A 21,905-nucleotide genomic window follows, 5' to 3' on the forward strand; every position below is an offset into this window, starting at 1 on the left:
AATGTTAAGATGGCCGATAAGACAGTAAGAACAGGCAACATGATAAAACATGAACGATCTGTCAAATCACAGAAAAGAAATTAAAAATGCATTTCCAATAGTACAGACTAAAATGAAGTAAATCAGGAAACATCTTTGAAAGCTCAGTGTATGATAATGAAACATTGTCAGATATTAATAAATTGAATAAATTCGAGAGTAAACCTTGAGATGAAGCTCGTCGTGTAAGTGTGACTTATCACTGACGAAAAAAAAATACAGGGCAGTAGTCAACATTATCATGAAACGCGTTGGTGATACACAGGAAGTAATATATATTCACTACAAAATATAATTATCATCAAATCATCTGGCAATAATATCGAAAGCTTGTAAAGATTCATAAATTAATGGATAAACATATCAGAGGAATGAAAGTACTTGGACAATACATTACAGCAATTAAAAAAATGCAATATGAGATTTTTAAAGAAAAATAAAAACCTGCGTTTATTGTACGAGTTACTTAAAATTAAACACTTTGTTTGACTTTGACAATTTATTTTTGACCGTTTATGAAACAGCAGCAATGACTTTTCTAAGCCCAAAGTAGTTAGAATCATTTCTGCCGCTGTTTTTTTTTTTACTGATTATTACTCTCAATTGTCATTGAGAGTGACGTGTTTGCGGTTGGTTTTTTTAATTGCTATTGCAATAAATGCTGTTAAGTGTTATTGTTCTAGTGGTCGTTGTTGTTGTTAAAATGACAGCTGTAAAATGCTTCGAGGATCTGACTACGACTTGTAAATGCCAAGCAATATGTATGCGGCACTATGGCCATCGGAACGAGAATCACCGACGCCTATGACCTTGGTGAAAGAACGTGTACCTGTATCTGAAGAAGTGAGGGTAACCTATGAGGAAAAACGCATCCATATGAATATGTTATCTTGTCCACTAGTTCAATAACTGTATTTTTATATTAACCTATTTTTTATTCGTGCAGTTTGCATTTGCTGAAATAGGTGAATGCAAACGTCCCATCTCATTTTAATGAATGCTTCAGAAGGCAAAATAAATCAGTTTTAAAACGGCTGAAACGCAAGACGTCCGTGTGGTAATATTTAACAGCGAGAAGAGTCATGAAATGAAATGAAAAACACAATGTAGACGTTAATACTGGCCGCTGTAAGTGATTCGATGAGACAGAAAACGTTGATTTTAAGAACATGAGCGTTAACACTGAAAAATCCCTGATAGCATCTAGGGGGGAATTCAAACACCTGACTCACAATCTGATATAAGGATGCCTATTTTCACTAAAGACAAAATGGTTGCAACATAATAATTAATTTTCGGATATTGAGTTTATGTTTACATAAACACCCAAGAAGCTCAAACAAACTGAGAATTGAACTGAAATGAGTAAAATTGTTATATAAAAGTGAATAATGGCAACCAAATGAAAATATTTGCTTAAAATTCATATTTAGATGTATATTGTAAATATTATCAATATTCTACATCGTAATGCGGATTCAAATAAGGATGTTTATTATGCATAAAACAAGAATTACTCCAATCCATCGATATATTGACCAAATATTGTATAAAATCTATATATGTATGCGGTATTAACGAGAATCAAACATCGAAGATTTTTATTCAGGTTATACTGTCGTAAAATAAGCTAACATTATTTCATTTTGTTCGTGTTACTGGAGGCTGACTTCTTGAAAGTAGAGATATCAAGAATATTCAGCTTTGATACAATGAATAAAACAGGGACAACATCAATAAGCGAAAATTCACTCATAACCTTGTTAAGAAGAACATGGCAAGGGCCCAAGCGACGATGAACTAGAGATACAAACGTATAGACACCACATATTCAAATATAAACACCACAAACAGACCATACACACATCAGAATAGCTTTCCCTATGGCATGCCGAACATCCAGAAATGCAGGTAAACCAGGGATAAGCATATTAAGGAAAACTGAAATTATTAACAAATAACACACGAATAAAGTGAACTGCTACAATTACTTACGAATTAAAGAAAGCTATTATTGAAAAGGTAGAAGGAGAAAACGATTTTATTCCTGCCAGGTCTGGATATTCTTATCCAATAATAATTTATCCACATAAAACCACCACGAGTCAGTGAATTGTGTATGTAGCCAGAGCGATTATCTTATCAATTTACCAGTGTTACTTAATGGCCTATGAAGAGTAATGTTTCGGTTCAGTTTTTACAAAATAGAAACAGTTGCACATATTGAAAAGGCTTTCCATTCAGTTAAAGAACCAAGGTGCCCCAAACAATGGTTAGATTCTGGCTGGGAATTATGTAAGATCACAAGACCAAACGGAGGCTCTCATTTGGGCCGATGCCTTTTGATAGACCATAAAAGTCGTTAAATAAACGTACACCCCAAACATATTCAAAGACGTGACTCTGAAACCTTATGATGACTATAATAAATAAATGAATCCTTATTAACAGTGACAAATGCAGACAGAGGTCGGAACACATGCATGTTTTCTTAAAATGAGCATTATTTGCTCTTATATATCCCAGAACACGTATCATGTTTATTTTTATTGTATTTCCATGAATTGTACTACAGAACCTTGTTCTATTGTTAATAGTGTCAAGTGTATTGTAATAATATTTCCTTGTTATAACTTATTAACTCAATTTATAGGCCAATGTTTTCGTTATACATACTGTTCCTTTTATACGATTTAGCATAATGGTGTTTTCTTACATCGGTGTTTTGTCATGTTTAGATTGGTTCCAGAAAATAGACAATAACAATGCATTGTTGATAAATGTATTTATAATTATTCAATTTAGCCTAAATGAAATAGTTTTTTAACCTAGCTGAAATGACTTACTATATTCTTCTACATACAGAATATTTTTACCTCAAGATCTAACATCTTGATTTACTGGCAATAAATGTAGTGTTTTAGCCTATGCAAATGATATAATTTGCAAATTGCTTTGAATGCATGCAGGCAAAATGTTATTTAAAATATATCTTTAGTAGGCATATACCCTATAAACCTACATTCGTCTCAGTGCTATAGAGTTTTATCTACATTTTTATGAGAAATAAGAGATATGCAAAATAATGGAATGGACTTTTGAATCCGTTTTATATTTGCGAATTTTATTCTTGAAACGGGCTTCATTTTAAAGTTATATACGATTTTTCTGTTCTTCCTACAAAACTATTTCTAGCGCAGTATTCATAAAGTACCTTGTTCTTATTCATCTTAGTGGGAACACGTTTATTTTTCTTAGTTAATTTCAAAGCCAACTAACGATGTTTTTAACATCGTTCTTTAGAACACGAAAAAAATCACTATATTAAATTTGAAGTAAAAAATCATTAATTTGAAAATCTTAACTAAGAAGCGTTATACATACGGCTCGAGACGTCTTACATTTAAATCGATCTATATTTCGTACAAGTTTTATCATTTTCGATTCCTAAACATCGCTTTTCGGAGAACCAAGAAAATCTAAGTCGATTCCGGGAAATTTAAAAAAAGAATTAGAAACGATACAGCACTTCAGCGTTAAGATTGCAAGTTGTTTGAATTTGTAATGATTTCAGAGATTTAAAGCTTTATTTACCCATCGGCAGTCTTCCGCTTTAAGCCAAACGGATACCACAAGTTGTAAGTAGTGACTGTTATACCATATAGCAGAAACTTTAACCGATCCATAAGTGTTTATAGTTCATATAATGTCACAATGTTTTCACACAAATTCCGTTACACCCCATATTTACATTTGACCTTTCAAAATTCATTTGACCTTGTCCAATTTTGAATTTTCAAATATGTTAAATTTGATTTACCATAAAACTTGCAATGTTCACCCAGTAGCCTCAGACCAATATTGCCTTTTGCAACAATTACACAAACGATGCGAACAAGAATTTGTTACCCTTCAGTACGTGGAAAAAGTGCGCACGATTCTTCCCGATTTACGTATGACCATGCCAGTGACATGCCATAGTATATTTCGGTATCATCGTTGCACAAACGGAAACCTCAAAGTGAACCTTTCATGCAGCGTTAGCAACCGTTGAGTAGTAAATCGTGTGTTTTTGAGATTGCTCAAGATAAGTGTCACAACTGATCGAACTGAAAGCACACTAAAACGGACGGTGGAACATCGTATGTAATATCGTATATAATAGGATCGGTGCGCTATTGATATTTATATATATATGAAATATTATATTGACTATCTAACCGTATGGTCTATCAAATCAATGATATTTAGAACCCAAAAGTTCTCTTTAATCTTGGACGCTTTACTTGAGAACAAATTTAACAAATCTCCATTAAGGAATTAATGGCAAACATAATGAAAACTAAGTAACTCAGACAAAATAAATTATCAAATATATCAAGTATTAATTTAAAAGGAACAAAGCCAAGAAAAGGACCACGGAACAAAATAAGTATCCGAAGGAATTCGTTCTTTCAACCTATACCATATAAAGTATGTGTCTATTTTGTTAAAGCAAAACAAGTAAAGTACCCATCTAATGACGAAAAATATACATTGCAATGTCAATTAAAACAGGATCATCGTCCCATTGGGCTTGGACTTTTAACATAAGCATACATACACATGTTTAGATGCAAACGTATATTGATAATAATGTATTCCCTTTATTCTATGCTTCAGGACTGTTTCCCAGGTGTTCATTATTCAGACAACGAAGATTTGCACCAACAACCACGTTCCAACGCATTATGTCATGGCTTATCTATCGTTCATTCCGATCGAACTTTCGTGGTTTACTTCTCTTAATTATTTGTGGAATTACGTTCTGTCTTTTGAACTACAATCGTTACTTGCCTTGTGCAACGTCATCTGCATTCGACCAGGAAGGAACTTCCAACGTGACGGGAATGCTCAGCCTTTTTCCAACTGTGCGGCCGTTAACGTTCCAGCGAGATAAGGCATATTTCGTTAAGGACAGAAAGGTGAAACAGGTTAACTGCGCTGCAATCTTTGATGGTGACGAAAATGAAACTGCGCTTGAAGAGCGCCTGGCTTCTGAAGACAAGCGTTATTTCTTACAACCAATTGATTACATAAACATGACTTCAAACTGTTCAAAGTTTATTTTGGAAAGGGGATACGTTATTGATTCGCTTGACGAAAATGAATTTCCAATTGCTTTTAGTATTCTTATGTATACTGCGATAGAACAGGCTGAACGATTACTTCGTGCAATATATCGTCCACAAAACGTATACTGTTTCCATATAGACTCCAAAAGTGGAATTGACCTGTATCATGCGATGTCGCGCATAGCCGAGTGCTTTGACAATGTACACGTGCTGGAAAAACGCGTAGATGTGCAATGGGGCCACATGTCCGTGCTTGAACCTGAAATACTTTGTATGAAGTACGTTTGGAACCGCAGCGCCAAATGGAAATATTTTATAAACCTGACTGGAATGGAGTTTCCGCTCAAAACCAACTACGAACTAGTCCGTATTCTGCATGCCTACAATGGTTCAAACGACATAGAAGGAACTATTAAAAGGCTTGTAATTAAGTTGCTTGGTCGGTCTTAGAGTTTTAAAAGTTTTTAAATATTTACACCTCTTATATTGATGGTTTGATTTTAACACGTTTTGCATCGTCGTTCAAACGAGAGAAACTTACAACAGTTGCCCAAACTAACATGAATCTTAAGTAGTAAAAAGCTTATATAACCTCTGTTGCATGTTAAGCTGAGTTGTAATCATGGGTTCGAAATACAAGAAAACTCATTTTTTGCGACCTAAGTCTAACACTTTGAATGCTAATTTTTATGGTAACCGTTACATTCTTAATAATATCCATTTTTGAAATTTGATTTTAGTCACTTCATATGTTATGTCGCAGAACGGACCGAATATAAGCTCACAGTGATAATGATAATTTATTTATCTTCAAACGTTCATCGTTGTCGAACGCAATTAGGAAGGCTTAATATAAAGAAAAATAACATGTTGTGTTTTAAGGAAAACAAATAAACATAGTAAACATTAATAGAACCACATTTTATTATTCAGTTTTAAAGCTGATGTTTATCGGTTTTGCTTTCAGAGCTATTCCAGACCGCTGGGCCAACGCAGGTCCTCCGCCAAAAGACATTGCTTTAACAAAGGGTGGCGTTCAAATTATTTCAAGCCGGGGCTTTGTTGATTTCGCTCTTCACGATCCCCGCGCCGCTGAACTCCTGAACTGGACGCGAAAGACTATGCACCCGGATGAGACTTTCTTCACGACTTTGAATCATAATCCGATTTTAGGAGTACCAGGATCATACCGAGGTTAATGTTTCTATCTGTAATATATACAATATATGAATTTATGTACAGTATATTAGTAAAGAATTTAAATGATTTTCAACTTTTCAAAGACCAGAGCAAGTAGGAAAATCTGTTCGCCTTTCCCCTCTCTCTCTCTCTCTCTCTCTCTCTCTCTCTCTCTCTCTCTCTCTCTCTCTCTCGTGTCTTTCATCCCTCTCTATCTTAAGTTTTAAGTAACTCATATAACCTTAAACTGTCAAACTACCTTTCAGGCATACCGGAGACGGACGAGGTTGTTAAGCCATTCCTAGCACGCTACATAAATTGGTCTTGGGACACACTAGAGTGTCATGGGAAGTATCTCCATAGTGTTTGTATCCATAGCGCCCGCGATCTCCCTCCCATGAAGGACAGTAAAAAGTTGTTCGTGAACAAGTTTCACCAGGAGTTTCATCCCCTGGCATACGATTGCCTCGAGGAGTTGCTGTTTAATAGAACCAGAGACAGACACCTCGGACTTAGCAGTTTCAATTCCACTTTTTATTCTAACCTTGACTTTGTGAAAAATAGAGTCGAACCCTGACGATAGATCAAATAATGTTAAAATTCTTGGTTTGAGAAAGGAATCGTTTATCGTTCATTTGTTTCAAGCTTGTTAAATCTACATAGTTGAGCATTTATTCGTATGAAAATGAATTAGTAAAAACAGAAGACATGTATATCCATGTTAAGTGTCAGTTGGCATAACTGTTCTCGGACCTCTAAATGTAGCTATGTTTTGCAAACAGTTGTGTCCTTAATATCAAACTTCACCGATTGAGTAAACAATACTTTCACACAAGCGTTTGCCTTTAGTCAATACACAGTCAATATGATGATATTTGTAATCGAAAGACTCGTACAGGAAAAATTGAAACCGCGCCTCTAAAGCCATTGCCGATAACTGCATTCCATTTTTTATTAGGTTGCAAAATTTATCTGATGCTGGGTTTGACTGAAGCAAACATTGAACCACCAGTTATATAAGTCCATTTAAAACTTTTAAAGTTGTATTTGACTGATAGTCACTGTACATTTGACATTGCAAACCTAGAGCACATGGATTTTGTGTTTTGACTTCTTTTCCATTTATATTTTTCAAAGTTGTGGGGAATTTTTTTGTACTTTGTACTTTGATGCCACTTATTATGTATGTTGTCTTTTTGAAGTCACTAGTCACTATCATTAGTCACTTTATAATTTGGAGGGAAATAAAAGGTTGAAAAGGATATGTTATTCAGTGTGATATTTGAACAAGTTTTACTTTGCCCTCCTATTCATAACAAAGTAGACATTGTCAGCCTGCTTTCTACATAATTGTGACCCCAGCTGCTTTATTTCATTGTTTTTAGACGAAACATCTCTCCTTAGCTGTGTCTGTTGTTCATCCTGGGTTGCGACCCTCTGTTTTGGCTGAGCGTTCTCTGCTGTCGATCACAACAAATCAAGTGGACTCATCCCTAAAAAACAGAAAAATACTTAACAACTTTAAATATCAAACATGCCTAAAAACGACACCTATACCAGATGTTGTACAAAGATGTGGCACTATTTCTATAACAAATACTGTACCTGTCCACATTGCTGAAAAATGTGGTTTAGTTGTTAACAGCACATTTTCCTTTCCCGGTGCCACGCTAGGTACGATCGTTTGTGACAATAGTGAAAGCGACATTGTTGAAATAGAATGTCCATATTCAGTAAGAAATAAGTCAAAAAATGAGACAAGTAATGAAATTTTGGAGTACTACTTATCAAAGTCTCATTTAAAAGAAACACACTTGTTTTGTGCACAGTTTCAAGATCAACTGATGATAACTGGATGCAATATCTGCGAAGTCATTGTGTACACAAGTAAAGACACACATAAAAGAATTATGCCAGACATTTAATTTAAGTCTGATATGATGAGCAGATACTGACTTCACTTGTGTTCTTAAAAGTGATAACTGTTAATGTTCAGAATTCATCTTAACGTACTTAAATGAATTTTCAGCCTGTTTGGAAACCCCTTATTCCTCTCCGCCTTCCTCGGCTCACATATTAAACAAATCTTTAATATATTATATGTTTTATTAGGTGAACTTAATTCATTAAAATGCATCTATGTATACAAGTTCGATCAATCTTAATGATCTTTTAGTACTCAAAATACATTAGAATTACAAAACATAACCTGTTGGATTTTTTTGTCGAAAGTTTAAGCCTAAACGGATGAACACCAGAGATGATTGATCGCTTTACCAATAGACCCCAAGCAGGTGTAGTATGCGATCATCCTGGGATCTATAATCCAAATAATTGTACGTCGACGTATTTTTACGATTTTTATATGGCAAATCCTTAGAAGAATCCCGTTTTGGACGTCTATTATTTTAGACTAGGGATCCATCTGCTCGAACGGGGTCCGGATGGCTCTCTATTGGGTCATTTCCACCAACAAAAACTGCAAAATAAATTAAATCTTCAAAATTAAGCTGTACAGATGTAAATCAGGATTCACTATTATATGCGTCAAAACGGAGGGTTACAACTCAATAACTGTTCAAGATGCAGACTTTTGGTTAACACGCCTACCCCCCCCCCCCCCTTCAGTGTACCAGTGTACAACATTTCGCGTACTTTTATTAACTATTTAACGACTAACATTTTCGAGTTCTGTCACTGTGTGAACAACAAATTGGCTTAGTGCATACTGCATACAAATAAAATGTAGCCCGATATTGTTGACAATTGAAACACAATTTGTCACATACAATCATACAATATCATTTATTTTTAAAAATAGCACAATGTATTCTATTTGGGTTCGTGTATATGATAGAAACAACCTTGTGTGCAATACGATATCTATTATGATTCATGCCAGTCAAAGGTACTCGCTCATGGTTTGCAAAATGCACTTTTTTAATTACGAAATAAAGTGTAGCAAATCATAATGAGTGTTAAAACTAAAATACCAAAAGCTGGAACCCTTCAGCCAATGATGATACTTACACAAATATCGTCTTTGAAGACCGCAATTTTTATTAGCGCTAAAAACGCTAATAATCACGTAATAACGGCTTTGTTCTTGCGTGAATGGTTGATTGACATTATCACTTGATGTTATCCATTTTTTTGTTAAGAGGTCAAAATATATACTACTTTTGTAAAAAAAAACGGTGACCTTACTAATTCCAAAATACTTTTCTATACTATAAATGTATTTTTTCTGCAATTTCGATATCAAAGAGTAAAATAATGCACACCTTAACACCATTGTTCGAAATCCAATTTATTTTATAGATTTTGCGAGTATTAAGCGCTTTCACAACGAGTTTTGTATTTGGGTAAACTCAAACCGTATGTATCTTAACCGAAATTCCTGCAATTTGATTGGCTGACGGGTTATCGTGTAAGCCATGTAATTGCTGGGCTACTTGTTCCTACATTATAGCAGTGGTATTGTTATAAGTAATGAATTGTTATTGACTTTTAGAAAATAACCTTTTATAAAAAATCAGATTAGTATAAATAAGAAAATATCCTCCGAAACTTTTTTCTGAGCTTTGATAAATCGGGGCCTAAGGTTCGTAACCAATCTATAAAAAACCGTAGCCTACGAGCTTGGGGACAAGATATTAAATACCCATTAAATTTGCCCACATGTTTGTAATAGCAGTATAAGACATACGTTTTTATACTATATTGATGTTTCCTTTTTCTTTAAACAGTTTATGCAATTATTTGTTTATAATCTAGGTTGTTTTTATCAAACATATTTTATGGTTTTATTTTACAACAATAATGTTGGCTGGTCCATTTTGATCACGAGATCCTACATGGTATAACATTGAAACCTATCCCAAACTGACGTCGCGATTCCATGCGACGTCAATTAACTACGTCACTTTCCCGTGCTGTACTACCATCTTCGTTTTGGTTAGGCTATTTCCGCTGTATGTTTTTTATGATCTACCTCTAAGAATGGTTGTTTTGAATCGTATCATTGTATACTTAATGGCTATATCTACTCGATCACGAGTAATTTTACCATACAAGGTGCTCGCAGGCTACACATTCTTAACAGTGTAAAGTGAATTAGGTTAATATCATAGTTTTAATTATCAAATTCAAACTTGCAGAAGCGTTCAAATTATTATGTTATCTAACTATCCCTTCAAATGACCTTAAAGCAAACCAAAACAATGCAAGTAATTTTAATAGAACTTTACTTGAAAATGACAATGGACAGTTTCTGCGTTCACATGATACCGGATTGGCGTTGGCCATGCCTGCAACCTAACCAATTTGAATGATTTTGATTGACTTCGTCCATACAGATATGACAAGTTGTATAAGACTAGTGTGTTTTGCTGTTTACGGCTACAATAATAAAGACATGCACAGACGGGATTCCACGATCGCAAATTATGAATATTTTCACTTGTGTAGCTCCTTCTTCGACCAAGCACAATGTTGACCAGAAAACGCGGTCATTTCATGGCTAACTTTAGTGAACAAGCTTTAGTGCGTTTAGAAGAGAAACAGTGCTTTCTATTTATTGTACATTTGATGCAATTCATTATTTTACGCAACATATCAAGTGCTTAGGATGTAACTGCAACTCAATGAAACCCAGGCTGATTTTTTACATATATATATATATGTGTGTGTGTGTGTGTGTGTGTGTGGAAAAAACATTCTGGGTTTCATTGAGTTGCAGTTACATACTAAGCACTTGATATATATAATATTATATGTTGTAAATGTTTGATATTGAGTCTTTTGTCTACAAAATAAGGAACGAGCATTGTGATATTTATAAATTGGAAACTTTCATTTCCTTCGGTCAAAGAACAACACTTCACTAAGTGGCTCATTCTGGACAGTATAGTACATCGATATAGTGTAATACTTATATCGAACAACATATTTCTGATTACATATTTTATCACAGAATTTAAACATGTAAGGCAAATGCCCTTGTACTATAATGTACCATTCATGTCTTACATTTACAATTATATCATCGAAATGATTATTTCAAAAGACAAATATAAGGCCAGATGAAAAAATGGAAACAAAAAGGCAACATAAAAACATGCTGGGTTGAACAAAACGCAAGAACACTTTATATATAGTATATTAGCAGCTGTAATCACCACTGAAGAAGTAAAAGAGAGTGTTGTAATGAAATTGCAACGTCCCCTACATCCATGACATCCATACAATATTCCTCAATACAAAGCCTCAAATCTATTTGAGCTTGATTATCATGTCGATAATTAGAGCGTTGTACACAATTGCAAGCATATGCGAGGTGTAACATCTGGTCATGGATTGCATTCACGTTTTCCAGGCTTCTTTTTAACGTTATTTATCTAAAACTGAACATTTGCAAGGATCTTGAACGATAAAAAAACGAATTACTGAAATGATAAGAAAGATTAATACCATTTAAACAAGCATTTGGTGAACATAACCATTCACATTTAAAGGGTTTGGTGTGTAGCCTATCAATTTGCCCGCTATGACCTCCAATGACGATAATGCGTGTGCACATGCGGATTTTATGCAAGTCGTGGATTATATAACTACCGATTTTTATGTAAATACTCGCAGAACACTTATTCCCAAACTACTACAATTGTTTATATGCATTGTAATTCTTATATTACATCGCATTCAATCTTACATGAAACAGCATGGAAACTAACCTAATGTTAAGTAACATAATTTGTTTAATTGTATGTATATTTCAAATTTCATATCTACTTTATACTTGCAATTCTCGTATTTGAATACAAATGCTCACAAACCTATGGCGTGACGTCACAATCTTGGTATCATCAATACCGCGCTGGGCATGCGCAATCAATACTTGAGAATAAACATGTGATTTCCCTTACTGAAACAATAAATGAAAAATAAAAAGACTTCTTGAAGGAAAGTGCATGCATTGCAAAAAAGTAAATGTGTCCTAAAATTCACATCGGGCATAAAACCTTTCAAGACGAGCAGTCTAGAAAAAACAGTGAATGATTCAAGTGCCTTATGTGACCTCGGTTTATATGACGACTCCATTACGAAGATGGTCCTCATTTGACAAATGTGTTAAGGGACTATGCACATAATTAATTAAACAAATATATTAACTTGCTTCTTGCCGGGTTTCTCCGGTGTGCCTCATTTGTCCATTACAATGGGCATCGTCTGGCGACAACATGAAACACTCGATATGGATATAAAGTTTTATGTTAGATAGTTGCCACTCGACGTCCTGAAAGTCGATGCCGTGCTCGGGATACCCCACCATGCCTGTTGATGTTGTTGTTGTTTTTCTAAAAAATTCCTGTGATAGTCAATAATAGGTTATGAAACTTTGCATACCTGTTCTGAAAAATTGGGTTTGCAATAAGAAATAAATTGTAATCATAGTTTAACCGCGTTCTTTTGTATCATCCCTCGTTCGCTGTGTTGAATGTCACAAACGACTGTAACGTTACTTAAATCAGCGGGAAAGACCTACCATTAACATTGTGATGAAAGAACTTAACATGATACACTTTTCAGTCACATTATGTTGAATATCTTTTATCGAAACAGCGACAGAGTTCTACTGAGCAAATATTGTTTCATGTAACATGTGATTATCTCCTCCGAGAGAACATATCCCTTTTCATGAAACCACCAATTTTACGGGATAGTGTCTGATAATCATTTCCTGAAGGCATGTTGTATTATTCAAATTAATACCATCTTCTTCCTTCTTAATACAAATGAGATGTGTACATTTTATCACTGTTATAAGTCTTGTTAGCTAATAAGGTATTCCATTGCTTCCATTGAACATACGAAGTTAATGCTCTTTCGATGTAGATTTTCCTATAATTGAATAAAACATATTTGGTGTCCTTTTTCTGTTTGATTTCACAATGTTGGCAGTTTAATAAGGTCAATCGTTTTCACATTGGCAACACATTTTGGGGTTTATCTTACGAAAATACACGATCCCTATGTTTGCTCGCATTCAATTCATTAGACCTTTGTTTTATAATTTAATTCATTAGTGAAGAGTTCATTCCAAAAACTGTATTTAAACACATGTTTCAACCTTTGAAAGTAGGTATGTATGGGCAGTTAATCTGTCTTTTAATAACTTAAATTCATCATTCAAACAACACTATGGCCACAGTTATTTTAAAACTCATGCATTAAACAGAAAAACAACAACAACAGAACTCCTACAATGTATTGACCATTAAATTGAGTCAAAGGTGAACGCTTTTAACATTTGAAATCATGCCCTTTATCAAAATAATATTCTGCATTAAGATGGACACGATTGTTAACATTTTTTATAACAAACACCAACATGAATTGATGAAGTTAATTAGATACTTGGATTGCCAGTCTGTATTGTTGAGAGTCTTAAAGAGGGCTTTGGTTGATTGAATGACAACTAGACTTGCTCCCGTAGTAACTAGTGTTTATTGTTTAAATATCCTTCACCTTGGGTGTGATAGTTTAGTTATACTCTATATGTTGCAAACATACGTTAGCGTTCGTTCAGCATTTTTGTTCTGAATTTTAATTACAATTTACATAAAAAATCCTTATGTTTGATCCACAGGGCCTGTATTCACCCTAAAGTAGCCTTAATAGGTATTTTAGTAAAATCAGCGTTGCTAGAACATTGCATAGGCATATTTGAACTCCGCAAATAAAAAAATATAAACATCATCTTTATTTAAATCGGGCATATGACAATAATAAAAACATTATATATCTCAACACGAGGTGGGATGTTATTTTGGTTTTGGTGAATATAAACCGGTTTAGACCTCAAGAATTTTTACTAATCTTACAATAACCGTGCAAATGAGTTAACCGCGAAATGAACTAAATATATATTGAACTGCAAGATTATAGTAATTCTGTAGCGCTGTGTTTCTCGCTGCTTGTGTGCTATGAGCCATGATGCTGTTGCCTTAAAACAACATCTTGGTGAAATGCTATGTTATTAGGTTTGATAGAACTACCTAAGTAACACAACCATGCTTTGGCATTATCACGTATGATATGTAGAGTCGAAAAAGTCGGTATAGCTGTTCAAGTTTGCATTCAATGTATATAGCAATTAATAAGAAACGAGACCTGTGTTCATACATGCCGTCATCCTCGGGCACATGTACTTGTGCTTGTATTGATATGAAAATACTTTAACTATGGATAGTTGATTAAACTTTTCCATTCATTGTGAATTATATATTTCAATAATAAAACTGAATGATGTAAGTTTTTCAATCTCTATATATTGAATTATTTTTTAGAAATATTTTTTACAAGAAGAAATTTTGAAGAAATATGCGTTTTCGTTATATTCTTTTCGATGATGAAAACTTTGAAAGACATATGCATTCAAACTTTGGACTAAAACATATGCTGATTCTTTGGTTAAGAAACTTCTTTGAAATGTATATTTATGTAACCGATGCACATCTCTTTTTTGGACCCCTACTTAAGTGCAAACTCCGGAGGGTCTTAAGTGGATCTATATAATGCTCGCTATGTTAACAAACCATGCTAACATGCAAATATAGCAAATACAATTATAACTCAAACTCAAAACGGTGAATGTAGTTACATTGACCTTTAATTGTTTGGGAGAATATACATGTATCTTCAAACATTAAAGTAAAAGGATTCACCTAGAACCATCAAAGATAGACAGGGTTCATATTGAGGCGAATAAACTCAAACTCTTATGTGATTGATTGTATTGTTATCATTTTGGGCAGCTTTAATTAAAAGATAAAATATAGCAAGTTTTTATATGCATTTTCGTTTTTTTATCAAGACCAATAATACAGTTGACCCACAATGACAACTGTGTAAAAAGTGTTGATAGAAAATTAGGTATCACAGCTGTTGAATGGTCGATATAAATTCAATGATAATATCTGCTCTATTAATGTTGTTTAATAAAACGTTGTTTTTTTTCTGAATAGAATTGTACCGAGTGCTACACGTTAGTCATTTCCGTACGTCGATTGCTTCTAAAAATCATTGATACAGCTCAGAGACGTAATCAATGAAGTAATTGCATTCCTTAAAGAGTCTTACAAAGATTTCCTCTGCGGACTACGTATATACAGATGTCTCGTAGACATTTGTGTGAGTGTAGATAAAAACAATATCGGCCGTGCTTCCAAAGGGTGAGGGGTGACTTGTTTTGGTGTATAAAACACAACTAGAACACTAATAAGCTTAATGAAATATGAATGAAACATGGAAATTATCTTTTGCTACATTTGTATTTAAAATTATTCGATTTTTCAAATCTAATATTCAGGCAATTAAAACTACTGCTACGTTTCTGTTTGATGGCAGGAGAATCAAAACCCAAAACAGACAAAGAAACACTTTCAGTAGTCATAAATATTAATACCTTGCGTCTCAAAACATTTTGGCCTATCTCTTTAAAACGGTCAATACTTTAAACTAAAATATGACACAAAGACCGCAATTTATCTGAAAGGCCTTATAAACCTCTGTAATTTGAATATAAAGCATGAAAAGCACACCTTATATAATGTAACAAACAGAGCTCAAAATGAGGGATTGAAAATGTCTTTCTCTCTCTGTCTGGTGTTGATCTATGTCTCAATCGTTAGAGGGACTAAAAGAAAGTTGAAGGTGTTCAAAATCAACTAGAATTGCAAATTAGCAACAATGGTTTAACGTAGAAAATTCATGAAATATATCAAAACAATATATAATTATGCCGGTAGCACTCCCAAAGAAGTTTGTATACTCTAAATGAAGTCAAAACAAAGGATATCTAATTCAGCAACATAAGGCGATAAGCAATACTTGTTATCACATAACAACTCAGAAAAACACTGTCTTGTAGAACGAAAACGTTCATTAGCAATCTTGTCAATGCCTAAGTACTCTCATAATTGCAAACAAATTGCATCTTGATATTAGGTTTCAGATACAATATAAAGAAGACAAGACGAAGATGGGCAAGGATTTTGGAAGATGTACAATGTAGAATAAGAACATATAAAAAATAGCACACTGGCTGATTTGATACCCGGCCTGGACACATGTGAGTTTGGTTTGTGGTCACCAAGCTGGACAAGAAAGTTTCCTCCGGGTTACCACCACAACACAAAACCAGACTTCGCATGACATCGCGACAACAGGAGTGACTTTGTATAAGTAATTATAACTTTCTTCATAATCGTCATAAAAAAGTATCATTTCAACAAAAGTTATTTAAAGACCAATCAGACCCAACATTATCGAATATTTTGAGTACAAAAGTAAGAAATAACGTTCTGAAATATAGAAATAACGAAGAGCACTAGAAAAAAAGACTAAATAAGAACAATTGAGATCGGCGGCAGGATCACAAGGATCTAAAGACTACTAGACGAGGTCTTTACCGCTGGACCACTGAAGCAACGATATGAAAGCAGTTGTTTTAACACTATAAACATAATTTATGATTATTTCGGAATTCGTCAACATTGCAGGGAAGGTTGCCAACATTCAAATAGTTTTCTTGTTATTAAACAGGTTCTCTTTTTTACGCTACCAGACAAATAATACTACAAGATGTGTTTCAATATATTGCATATTAACAGTAGTCTGATTAAAGCGGAAAGAACCTTATAGTATCAAACAAACTTAGTATGTACATCACTGAATTTAATCAAAGTTTATTTCTGTAACTAATGTTATACCCAAAATAGATATAGAATAGTCATAACTTTACAAATATTATGTTATTAAAGAGTCGATATGGATTGCCAATATAAACATTCATTTTCAGCATTGGACACGATGCCTTCAAAATGTGACATATGTTTTCTTATTGCAAAAAAACACAGAGTATATGTTATAATAAAGTGGTGGTAAAATGCAAATAAATGACAGTATGGACGAAACAAACAATGTTCGCGGACGACGTCGCAAGCGTTGCTGACACTAACCAGGCTTTACAACGTCAGATCGTCAGATTTCGTCTTTCAGTATGACATGTTAAGTGTAGAATTTCCTTGTCAAACTGTCAAAAATATCATATTTTTTTATTTGCTGACTTTGTATGATATACTTGTCTTGCCACTCTATGTCTTTAACATAATTCGCACTTTGTTATTTCCTTTCTTTAAACAGGAACTCATTTCTTATTACAGGAAATTAAACTGTCAATCATTCACGTTTTAGATAAAAACATAATGTTTATGAAGTCGAACAAAGAGAGATTTTAACCTCGCAGAGACCGATTTGAAATTGGAATATATGCAAAAATTGTTTTTATGCAAAAAGTTTTACATTTATTGGTTATATTTTTATATTTATATTTATTTTTGATTATACAGATATGTACATGTTTAATTTGTTGAAATAGTTTTGTTTCAACATTTGAACAGTACAAAACGTTCACTTAATGTTACACTCTTGTCTGCAAATAGGATGACACACTGATCGTTAATAAAATCTTATTAATCGAAGTGATCGTCTAGTTTTTCAATTTTCTTCTTCTATTGCATTTGAACACAATACAAAGAAGAGAAAAATCAAAAGACCAGTGGTTACTATAGCGTGGACCGGCATGATATAGAGGGGCAATCTTCTCTGGCCAATTTGTTGATAGGTAAAAATAAAGTTTCACCAGTGCAAAAACATCTCTAAAAACAATCTTTTTCTGTGAGGACTGAATTTCAACCATGTGTGGAAATTATTTTGCAGTGTTGTTGGATATGAAGGTGCTCATATTATGTGGACATTTAGATTTCCAGGATCATATTTTGTGGACTTTTGGACTAAGGCCATTATTCTTGAAATTTCTCATTTACGCATATTGTGGTTGTCATAAGCAAAAATAACCATGTCATTTAACTTAGGTAATTTATATCAATGCCTTCACTGGAGGAGTTCCATTTGGCTGGTCATACTGATTTGTTCAAATCCTGCCAAGCATTATTATGTGTCTGAAATTAAATCGTCTATGGGCAAGCAAGTTGGAAAATGCCTTTGTCAGTTATTTATAAGACTAGGCATTTTTTGAAGAGAGTGTCTTCTTGTAAAATCACAATCTGAATTCAAATTAAGGAAACTTGAACTACAGCATAGAATGGCCATTCATGAAGTATCATCATTCTGTATTGTACGATAAAAATGCAGCAATAAAAACTTTGAAATCGTCTCCTCAAAGCCGATTGCCCAATTCTAAATTTCTTCTCTACTTAATAAATGCAAGGCATACAGGCAAAAGGGTCATACTTGCTCTTTTGTGTTTAGCTCACCTGAGCACAGAGTACTCAGCGTGAGCTATTGTGAAAGGGTCGTCCGTCCGTCCTTTGTCAACATTTCCCTTCAAGCGTTTATTTTTCCTCATACACCTCTGAAACAATTTAATCAGGAATGCTTCTTTGGTGGTCCTTCTCCATCCCATATTGATTCGTAAGAACATGACCTCCAGTAGGCAGGGCTAGTAACCACTATATTTCAATATGGGTAGCCTTGTTCCTTAGGTGCCCACATATCAAATTCCTTCATTCCATTATTATTCACAAAAAAACATTGCCGCCAGGTCTAGCTTTCCCTATATGTCTACATGGAAAACTTTGAAAATCTTTTCTTAAGAAACAATTGGCCCGATTCAAAATATTTTCAGAGAAATGTCCCTGGGGGACCATATTATCAAAATACTTATTTGTTCTTTGTTATTGTGTTGTTTACAATCATTGAATATATCAACTTTAATCTTCATTTACTGATTCACAGTAACAATGTGCTCTTTTGTGAAAAGTTTTAAAACTCCAACTTAAATATTTAAAGAGTTATAGCCCTTTGGAATCTTTTACACAAATACATATTTTTCTTTTATAAGCCCATTTAAAAAACGGGACGTATTAAATTTCACCTGCGGCGTACAGGCGGGCGGACGTTTGTACGGATTGTGTCCAGTATGTTGTCAGCTCAATAACATTACAAACGTTCGTTCAACCGTGACTTAATCAGAATATGTATAGGCATAATATATTGTCAAGCGCGGAAACCAGCCAAAACGCTTTGGTCACTCGAAAGTTATCGCCTTTTAATTAAGGAAAGTACTTAACATTAGATTTGTTGATCAATAACTTTAAAAGCCTTTGTCCAATCATCACCATCATCGTATTCTTTTTATAGCATTTAAATTTAGCAGAAATCTCTTTTCTACGGGGATTGAGCTGTGCATTTATATATACAATACTTTTGTTGGTTCAAAGCTCTTTCATACATTTCGTGAACGCAGACTTTGCCTTAAACTTAATTATAATGGCTCTTCGTTCACCAAGTTTTTTTTGCCATCTTTATGTTAGATGTCAATGTCATTCAGCTTATTGGTCCTCCTTCTTTGGCAATGTAAATAACATTGTTCTCTGTATTTTCATTAATATTTTAGGGGTTTTGTAGTGTATTTCACAGTGGCGATTGCTTTTCTGGTTGCTAGTTTCAAAGTCAGCCTCTAAATCACTCATCGTAGTGATCAGGGCATCTACTTGTATTTCTAGACATTTTACCTCATGTTTTGGATATAATAACAACTTCAACTGTAGCGCTGACCATTGTAACTATTTCCTCATTTAAGTCTTTTTTCAGGCAGGTAGTATTTATAATAACGTCCTTTGACATCTTATATCCTCGATTCTGATGCTGTTCATTGGTTTTTATGCTTTTGTATGCAATTGAGTAAATATTCATTGGAGCTAGATTTTGTGACATCTTGTGATCAGTAGGCTGTTTTGGAGTATCAGGCCATTTTGAAAAAAAAATGTTTAACAAACATTCCTATGAAACGAAATATTGTACGCCTACACTTTATTATCAGCGTGTAACTCTCCCGTCGATTGCTTATCAGGTCGCTCAGACACATAAAGTAATTATATATTGTCATAGACGTAATCCAAGAGGTAATTGCCTTTCTTATGAAATTCGTGCAAAGGTCACTGATACGGATAAATTATGTATGGAGACATCTAATGAGTGAATAGGTAAAGTATTCAAGTCTAGGGATTTAGCCTATAGGGAGCTTAGATTTTTAGAAACGTCTTAATTAATGTATGTCATTATATTTTAACTACCATCTACTTAGGTTTGGTTTGTCGGTATAGGTGTTCAAAATTGGGATGATAAAATTATCATTTGCATACATCTGATTTGAATATAAAAATAAATGTTTGACCAAACATAAACAATATAAACTACAGGCACAGACACAACTGATATCAACCTAAAATAGTATTATTTAGTCACTGTCTTTGGTTAACCTCCCTTGAAAACATTCTATAGCATTCACAACTTGCTCAATAAGTCGAAAGAAAGTGTGCATTCTACCGCTTCCGCTTATTAGTATATGTAAAATTACCAGTAGGAAAAACCCAAAAATATTACTAAAACATATACTGTTGCGATCAGATGCTTGATGTATATTTTTCAACTTATACTCTGAAGTGTCATTAAAGACACGTCAATCGGTTTTAATGTGCTCACCTTGACAACTCAACTTGTTTTCGTAGTGACCTGTATAAAAAAAACTGATAAGACTTTTTTAACGCAGCTGGTATGGACTTAAAGACACGTAAAAGAACAAACCAATTAAACGTTAACGTCAGTTTTTAGTAGTTTACTTTCAGTGTATAACATGTGTAAACAGACGTCCTTTGGAAATGATTGGAACCAGTGTTAATTTTTCATGGTAGTTTGTTTCATGTTTTTTTGTTTGGAACGTCCATTTCTTTAAATAGGCACTGCTGACACAGATGTATTATTAATTGAGTAATAATAACAATGATATGAGATAATTAGTTTGTTAGGTTAGTTTAGACACAATAGTACGCAAAGGGTCATTACTCCCGATGAAAGAACAAGCTACGGCTTTGGACCAAACTTCGTCGCGAACGTTAGAGACCGGGCAAGCAAGTGTGCTGCCGAAAACGACATAGATGACGATGGCAAAGTTGCCAACGATGTCAGAAAACATGACATCTTTATATATAGGGGATATTATGATAGGACGCTTTTTTGGTGACCTGCATCACATCAAGTTCGGTGTATAAACATGTATCCATCGAGACAGCAGGTCGAGACGGATACATATTTACTCACCGAACGAGACACCTATATACTCCTTTTCCGCACGTAATTTTATCTTAACAAAATTTCAACATTCACACAATATTTCGTATTTATTTTTTAGATTAATTAAAACAAATTATAAGAAGAATACTTATTCGCCATTTTTGAAACAATTTTAATTTTCTACCAACTTACTGAACATCAGATAGACGATGCTTTATAAAATTCACAGTTTTTTCATTGACAGTTGATGTTTTCTTAAATTACATTTTTTAAAGCAATGAGCAATTGACATCAATACGTCTGACAAAATTCGCAGATCACTCAGTATTGATGTAAATGATGGAACCCCACATAGATAAAAAGACACAGTCTATAACATTGAAAGAAACATAAATATTTACTTAAACATTTTGT

At 33.9% G+C, this 21,905-nt stretch overlaps 1 protein-coding gene across 1 annotated transcript; it reads left to right on the forward strand.

The window, feature by feature from the left end:
• Nucleotides 1-798: 798 nt before the first annotated feature.
• LOC128210649 (beta-1,3-galactosyl-O-glycosyl-glycoprotein beta-1,6-N-acetylglucosaminyltransferase-like) lies at nt 799-6,909 on the forward strand. Its single transcript, XM_052915002.1, has 4 exons — nt 799-888; nt 4,905-5,572; nt 6,121-6,347; nt 6,599-6,909. The coding sequence occupies exons 1-4, from the start codon at nt 799-801 to the stop codon at nt 6,907-6,909; spliced, it is 1,296 nt and encodes a 431-aa protein (XP_052770962.1).
• Nucleotides 6,910-21,905: the final 14,996 nt, after the last annotated feature.

This window comes from Mya arenaria, chromosome 12, assembly GCF_026914265.1.
Source record: "Mya arenaria isolate MELC-2E11 chromosome 12, ASM2691426v1".
In the NCBI taxonomy this organism is placed as follows: Eukaryota; Metazoa; Mollusca; class Bivalvia; order Myida; family Myidae; genus Mya; species Mya arenaria.

What these genes read in the sequence shown, in the direction of transcription:
- LOC128210649 (XM_052915002.1), top strand. Translation starts at nt 799, where the DNA reads ATGTATGCGGCACTATGGCCATCGGAACGAGAATCACCGACGCCTATG. An exon ending in CTGTATCTGAAGAAGTGAGG is followed by an intron (nt 889 to 4,904) that starts GTAACCTATGAG and finishes GCATTCGACCAG; the next exon opens with GAAGGAACTTCCAACGTGAC. An exon ending in AGTACCAGGATCATACCGAG is followed by an intron (nt 6,348 to 6,598) that starts GTTAATGTTTCT and finishes ACTACCTTTCAG; the next exon opens with GCATACCGGAGACGGACGAG.